Source organism: Thermobia domestica, chromosome 2, assembly GCF_964235325.1.
Source record: "Thermobia domestica chromosome 2, izTheDome1.hap1.1, whole genome shotgun sequence".
NCBI lineage: Eukaryota > Metazoa > Arthropoda > Insecta > Zygentoma > Lepismatidae > Thermobia > Thermobia domestica.
Genome location: NC_137455.1, coordinates 63603111 through 63611719, shown reverse-complemented (window position 1 = coordinate 63611719; position 8609 = coordinate 63603111). Strand labels below are relative to the sequence as shown.

General features: G+C 34.2%; 1 protein-coding gene across 1 annotated transcript; it reads left to right on the top strand.

The window, feature by feature from the left end:
* The first annotated feature begins 207 nt into the window (after positions 1-207).
* On the top strand, positions 208-1419 carry LOC145679044 (ionotropic receptor 21a-like). Its single transcript, XM_081749644.1, has one exon. It carries the CDS (start codon positions 208-210, stop codon positions 1417-1419), a length of 1212 nt encoding a protein of 403 aa, XP_081605770.1.
* Positions 1420-8609: the final 7190 nt, after the last annotated feature.

The following is an 8609-nucleotide window of genomic DNA, read 5'->3' as shown; positions in this document are numbered from 1 at the left end:
TGGCTTCTTCTAAAGACCTCCCAGACAATGAAAAAATCGTATTGTCTGGCAATAATATTACTATGTGTAGTTTACGTGAAGTCTTCACTTTTAAGAACTTTGGAATTTTCACCTTCAAAAAACAGTAATTTCACTTTTTCTTATGATAACATAATTAGAAAAATCCCGGCCATTGAACAGTTCAATGGTAAAGTATTCAAATTAATTATGTACCCCTACGTGCCATATACAGTCGTAGGAAGGGATTATTTGGAAGGCTTGGACTACAGACTAATGGTGGCATTTTCAAACAAGTACAACTTCACGTGGGATATCTCTGAAGGAGACTGGGTAGCAGATTCAGCACAAACTGTAGATAATATTCCTGGTTACATTAGCAGTTTACATCACAAAAAGTATCATGCTGAAATACCGGGGTTGTTCATAACAGCGTTACGCTACAAATATACTGATATCAGTGTATCGTACACACAAGCAAGTACCACTTTTCTTGTTCCAAACCCTCAACGACTTAGATATATTTGGTCTATATTTTTGCCACTAGAATGTCCAGTATGGATATCTCTTTTTGGTTTTTGGATATTTTGCTCTATATTTACTTGTTTGTTGGCCAATTTAGAATTTTCTTTCCTACATGGTGCAAGGAAAAGCAACTTCACTAGTTTTGCTTATACTTTACTCAATACATTCAGAGTAATGCTAGGAAGTAGCATTCCGAATTTAAACTTGTCATCTGTAAAGCATATGATGATGTGGAATTTCGCTGTCTCGTTAATGATAATAACAGCTTATGATTGTAATCTAATATCATATTTAACGTTTCCTACGTATGAGAAACCAATAAACACTTTACAAGAATTTCTAGATTCTAATCTAAAATGGGTTGCATCCGTTATTAGTTGGGTACATGTGTTCGAAGAGGCTCAAGATTCACTATTGAAACAGCTAAGTGATAGACATATTTTAGCGGAAGATAGTGAAGAATTCAATACCGTAATAGGCCACGGAAAAGTAGCTGTTATAGCTGAGAAGCTGGCTTCTGGACGAATGTGCAGTGTATACTCTATTCAGAACAATTTATTCAAAAACTTACATTTGATGAAGGCAAGTGTATTGAATTACCAAGTAGGAATATTATTTCAAAAAGATTTACCTCTCATAAAAGTTTTCAATAGTTTCCTCGGACATTTACGGGATTCCGGAATAGTAGGTCAATGGGAAAGAGAAGTGTCAGATACATTCCAGCCCAAAGAATATTTATATCCTTTAGGTTATTTTTACCACCATACTGATACATTTCGTCCTCTAAATGTGCAAGATATAATAGGGTGCTTTATTGTACACGTGCTACTTAATTGTGTTTCAGTAACTCTTTTATTTTGTGAAATGATGTACAAGAAATATACGCATGCTTATTGACTGATATTGAAAATTGACTAAGACAAGTTTCTGCATTAAAGTTTTGAAGTAGTTGATTAGTAGAATCTTGGATCTCAGTTTAATGTTTGAATTTCTCCTAAATCGTAAGGTTTTCTTAGTAGAGGAGAAGGTAGTAATATAGAACAAGGTTGTAATACGAAATTGATTATAATTTTCTACACAGTGATGGGACCTCATGTTGGCGGTTGGTAATACTTGCAAAATATTCGCCGTGCGCTTGACTAGAGCGCTTTAACTGTAGCTAAGTAAGCATCATCTTCATGAGCAAGAGCGTAAGTCTTCTACTATCAGACAATTGGTTGATTAGACAACCATAGGTAAGAAAAATGTAGAAAAGCATAGGTATATGATCTCAAAAGTATTCATATGAGGCTTTCACACTGAGCTAGTAGGGAATGAGAAGTGCCATGCAGACAGACCCGTATTTATATATTGTGCGTCTTTGTGCTCTAAATAATTTGCCTCCCCCCCACAAACTTATGTCTCAAACAAGGAAACAAGCCGTGATTTTGCAAACATACCAGCTAAAGAATAACATGGGGCATTTTAAAAATAATCGAAAACGACCAATATTAGAATTGAATTCATAGTTTTTGGGGTTGCCGAGATGAATAGTGACACTTTTTATCCAATTGAAAGCCATACTCCACTCCCCAGGGAGGGGCAAGATGTTAAAAGTAATCGACAACAATAGATATTAATGTTGAATTAATAGTTTTTGAGGTCGCTGAGTTTAACGGTATTAGTTTTCGTGATGTTCAAGTTCATCCTCACCCCTTGGAATGGAGGTGGGAGAGGATAATTTTTGAAAAATTAGTAATTACTGTAATTAAAGTGAATTAAATACATTGACATATTTTCTCGTGCTTGCGCGGGACTCTGCCGTTTGTTAGTTTTAAATATTACTTTATTGTGATTTTTTTAAAAAAATTCAAAATTCTCCCTCTCCCTAAGTTCTACCGGTCTGTGCTCGAACGCAGAATAGCACTTACCTAAATACGTGTATAGGTGGTGAATTTTTTAAAATGTTGTCTGGAAAATGCCTGATTGTTGTAATATGGAACACTTTGAATTTCGCAAATCTAACTTTCTGGAAGGATTACATGACGAAGAAATGGCTCCGGTATTCGTACTAAAAATAAATAATTAAATAAAGAAGTTACATGGAGGCCACAAAAGTTTGTCAGAGACTATTTTAGCTAACTCTGCATATAAGAATGGCCTACTACGTTCAGAGAAAAAACAAATAAGAAAGTTCTTTGAAAAAGCGAAGGAATATAAAGCCTATGCATAAACAAAAAGGAAAATCCTGTGAAGCAGCGAGGAAGTATAGAACCTATTTGTTAAGTTCGAAAACGATATGTCAAACAGAATACGTTGTCAAATATTTTCAAATACAGTAAATTCAAGTTCCAGTGGACATAAAGTCAAAGGGTGCGACGCGATAAGAACACCTGCAACTGCCTCAATGAAAATGAAAATAAATTTGAAAAGAAACAAATAAAAGAAAAGAGAAAGAAAAGAAAAGAAAGTAAAAAGAGAGAGGATTTAGAAGCTTGTAACGATTTTTCCATCTCTCCTGGATCCTTATATCTATCTGAGCTTTTAGAAAGGCCGCTCTTGACACCAAAAAATATGAATGTTTATTCTGCGATGAGAAGTGGCCGGAATCAAAACCCTGTGTGAAATGAGTTCAGTGCATAATGTGTTAGTGTTGGTCTCATCTTGATTGTTCTTTATGTGGCAAAAATACCTACATTGTGCATTTTGCTCTTAAGAGCCTTAAACATCAAAGATAATTGGCATATTTCAGTTGTGAATGTGTGCATCTGTGCTTTTCACTATGTTAATACTTAAGTTTTAATTAGTCTATTGGTTTCTTCAGACTCAATGCTTTAATAAAGCTGCATATGCAAATCAGGCTTATGTCAGTATCAAAGAGAATTATAAGTTAGATAAAAATGAGATAAGATAGATTTTACTTTAAAACTAGCTGATATGCCAGTTCTTCGCACGTGAGAATACGTTTATGGAGAAAATTTGAATCCTTTCCTCCTTAGTATACTTACTTCAATGAAAGTGTAATTACAAAAATACATAGACACTCTATTTTTGGCATAAATATTAAAACAATCCAGTCCCACAGAATAAATCTTTAATGAAATTGGAATCATTATAAAAGCCAGCTTGAGGTGGGTAACTATCTTCCAAAAGTCATTTCAAAGAGATCAGATGTTTTGACGACCCGGAAAACTATGGATTCGACACAAAACTCAATCACTTTTAACATTTTATTTCTCCTTTCTCCCACCCTACTTTCTGCAGAGGGGGACGAACTTGGACTTAAACGATATTAGAAATGCCACTATTTATTTTAGTGACCCCGAAAATTATGTATTCTTCGACAATATCAATCATTTTCAACTATTTTTACATGTCACAATTCCCCTTCCCAGAGTACTAAGGGGCTGAAGTTCATCTTAAATAGAATCTGGATTATCACTCTTTATCTAAGCGACCTAAAAAATTATAGATTCTGTACTAATATCGAATGTTTCTTATCATTTTATCTGCCCCTCCCACTTCCCCTAGAAGTGCTCAGATGGTCTTGCTCCTTACTGGAGGTTCATTGTGACCTTAAATGGTATCAAGATACCACCAATTAACTTAACGATACTGAACACTAATGATTCGACACTAATATCCATCCAACCTTTTTGACATTTTTATGTGTCACGATTTCACCCACCATGATCTAATGAGATCTTAAATGGAAGTTAAACGGAAACGAGAGTGTTACTGTTTATCAAAGAAACCCCACAAACTATAGATTCGCCACTAATATAAGTCATTTTTAATTATTTTTGTATATCACGACCCACGCCTTAGGAATACTAACAGGGGCTGAATTGAAATTTAAATGGCATCGGAAATACCACTGTTCATCTCAATTATCTCAGTGACAATGAAAACTATGGATTCGACAATAATATTGCTCATTTTCCATCAATTTTATGTCTCCATCTTTCACTTCCCACGTAAGCGTGCTAGGAGGGTCATACTATTTTCCAAACTGTCGATAATATGTGTACAAAGTTTGGTTACAAGTGTACAAGTCCTCAAAGATTTTCCCACAAGTGTATAATTCAATACTTAACATACTGTTTAGAATATGTATTCGGGAGCGAAGTAGCTCAAGCGGTAGAGCATTGGCTTCGCATTTTGGAGGTCGTGTGTTCGAATCCCGCTGCCGATCATCCTAACTGAGGTTTCCCAGGGTTTCCCTCAGTCGTACCAGGCAAATGCCGGGATGGTACCTACTAAACAGTCCCTGGCCAATACCTTCCCAAATCCTTTTCATTGCTGTTGTTATTGTTGGATATCCAGTATAAAACGGCCTCTGAGCTGTATCTGGTGATTGTTGAATACATAAATAAATACAAACTTAAAACTGTAAACTTACCTATGCCATATGCGTACATATTCAGAATCACCAACTTTTCAATTGATGAAAAACCAAAAAGTATTTCATATTCTCATCTTATCCACTATAATTATAACTAGGGCAACCTATATTCTAATTACCTATGCTTTATCGTTCGGTTAATCATACTTTACTTTAAATTTGTTTTTGATATAAATAATGGGGTGCAATACTATACACATAAATTAAAGTCATGACCAAGTGACTGATCAACGTTCCAGACCAAACCACTTAACCTAGAAACTAGAAGTTGAACAGAACAAAATACCACGAAGAAAGAACTTTGGAAATTCCACGAGGAAGACGCAAATAAGGTTTACAATTAATATATTAAAATGTCCATATCTCGAAATATCTTATGATTAAATACATAATGTATCGTTTTATGATATTTGGCCTAGACTAGAAGAAGAGGTGAGAAGGAAAAGAGATGGGAGTAGCAATTATTATAATATGATATTCATATCACAGAATCCCTTAACCTTTCTACGAACGCCAGGAATATGCCCTCATGTTGAGTGTCTGGTGATCTCTAATTATCCCAGAGTCATGATTGTTATCTCATTAGAAAGGTTATGGAACACAGATTCCACCGAGGTAAAAGTTGTGAAATTCTCGCTCTATTTGTAGAGGAAGAAGAAGAAGAAGAAGAAGAAGAAAAACAAAAAACTCCTGAAATGTATTAAAAAACACACTGTGAAATGAAACTCTCTTGTCATCCGTCATCTATTTACATACATCAGACTAGAAATGCAGTTTTAATTCAAAGAAGAAAGAAAGAGAACAAAGAGTGGAATTGCATAATGAAAGAGTGTAAAAGTGTGTATAACAAATTACTCCTTATAACTGTTCATTTTCTGGTTCATGCTTCTCTTTGGTACTCATTCATATTTGCATAACCTAAAAGCTAGTTGACAGCTTCCCGATGAGAAAAAGGTAATCAAATTCCCATTAAAGCCATTAACACTCGTATTAGCATAAAAATATGTAATAACCATTGTATAGTGTACATTGTTCTTTGACAAATTTACGTATATGCCCAATACTTTCACTAGAACTTTCTCCTGTTTTCTCATTAACTTGCTAAAGCAAGAAAAAATAGGATCAAGTTTCTCCTTCAATGTATTCCAAACATCTTCAGAATTGATGTACGTATATAATAATGTAATATGTGTGTTCAATATTACTTGCTATTGGAATTCTTGTTAGACTTAAGTATGGAACTTCATAATGTGCCCTTCTTGATGGTACAGCGGCTATGCACGTGCCTTTGGAACACGAAGTCCCAGGTTTGATTTTCGTTGGAAGAGAGAAGTACTTAATGGTTCAGATTCCACTTTCAACTATATTTTACATCCCGTGTAGCCTTGGTGCTCAAGAAAAGAACAGAAATACAAATTTCTTTTCCAGTCAAGTTCCTTCACAATGTGAGTAATTACATTAGATTAAAAAAAAATTTTTTTTGCTGCTCCTTATTACATAAATTGATTTCCACGTGTGTTTTACTAATTTCAATATTCATGTTCATTTTATGAACCATATATTGCTTTTAATAGAGTAACGGAAGTGAAAACCTGAAACTAGTTGTGAAAGTTTAAAACCCACTTTTCCCAAGCTTTTTTCTGTTCTTTGATTTAGTTAAAATTTCATTATTTTGGTCCTTAAGACGAAAAAGAAAAGATGCACAGTATAGTTCTTTCACTTTAATGTTCCATTATTGGAATACCAGGCAAGAAAGAGTGCGTTTTATATTAGAAACTTTCTTTGATTATTGGAACACCAGGCTAAAGTGGGGTCTTGTTCTTGAAACATCACACCGTAATAAATATCTCATGATCTTATTCTACTTTCTATATGTGATATGAATGTTATTCAAAAAAAGTATTCACTTGAGATACAAATGTGACTGACTAAACGATATTATTTTCATCTATCAAAATTTCATATACTAACGCGGGAACGTGCGGTAGCTTTGAAATGTTTGTTTCAAAATGTACTATTGTAATATGAGATCTTGGTGAGTACATGCTGGTTACAAATTGATAACACACTTCTATTATTCGATTTCAGTACCAATTTCATTCACATCAAAATCTAACTTCCAATTAAAAATGACAGCATTTATTAATCTTTGTCATAAGGCCACAGCACCAGTTTTGGGTAATTATCTAATCTGATATCTCTAGTTTTATTTATCCAATTAAGACATTACCATCTTTACAAATTATTGCTTTACCTAAAATTAAGTGCTTAAGTTTATTATGAGAATGCATTCTAAATTGACCCCATGCTAAAATGATTATTATTACATGAGCTGTGTGTGGATATAAATTGCATATGTCGACGTCCGGATTTCGAAGCAATAAGTTGGCATACGTTAATATAAAACATAACTAAGTATATCCTTGCATATTACAGTTCACTGCTAAAGTTTCACTCCAAGGTACATCCTGAAACAGGCTTCATGAAGACATACCTTACACTTCCCACTCATTTTCGTAGTGCTCTTTTCGCACATTGCAAACTATCCTTGTTTTATTGCTAGCGGATGTCTTTCAGTATGAAATCTGAATGATTTAGGTATTCTTGCAAGATGTTTCTTCGATGTTTTCGGTTTTCTACTAATTGTAGGTAGATTTCCACATTTCCGTAGATATGTAACCATTATTTCTCTTCGAAAATGCAGATGATTATACTTTTTCTTTTCTTTCTTTTCAACCTTTCTGCACATTGTCAAACATTGTGAAGAGCGGTGTCTATGCAGAAAGCAAATGTCGGCCACCACCACTTCTTAGACTTCACTGACATTCTGTACAGATCAAGGTTCTATTTCATTTGATCTGCTCCTTCCGTATATTTTTACGCATTCATCAATGTTTGGCTATAATATTGGCACTTTCGTTCTTTGGCAACCCAGTCTTCATCTGCGCTGTCTTCAGTACTATCGATACCATTTTCAGTAGGAGTAATATTAGCTTCAGTAAAGTCCTCATCTCCCTCTAACGAAGCCAAGATCTCATCTACAGTTAACTCTCTGTAAATAAAAAGATTCAGTTTATTCAAGTAACTGCCAACATTACAAGGAACTGGCCATTTCGAGAAACATTACAAGGAACTTTAAGAATCTGAATAATCACTATTATTCTCCATATGTAACTTATTCGACAATGGAGTCGATAACTGAACCACTATATGTGTAACATATTTTCTTAAGCGGAAAACCAAAGTGTTACTAAATTCCGTTCCTCACATCGGACTATTTCTAAAGCAAACTGATCTAACTTAATTTAAAGTTGTAATATGTGTTATAGGCCAGTTATCTACACAGTCCTCATTGATTCGTATGAAAATGTCTGTTCTAAAATATTTATAAGAGCGCGTGCACATATTATTCTAAACAAGTGATACATTTTATCAGATTTAAATGCAAAGAAACACTATAAGAACGTTTGAATTTAATGACAAATAAAACTTGTAGCGGCAGTCTTGTTACCAAGTAATCCACTACCTATGAAAGGGTATTTTAGGATTCCCCTTAATGCGGAATAGATTGGGCAAGTAATCCTTTTTCTTGGAAATTATAAATCTACTTCAACTCGAACAATTTATTATATAATTTCTTCAACATATTGTAAATTCAACAATAACAATATAACTGTGCTAACACTAACAACCATATTCAACA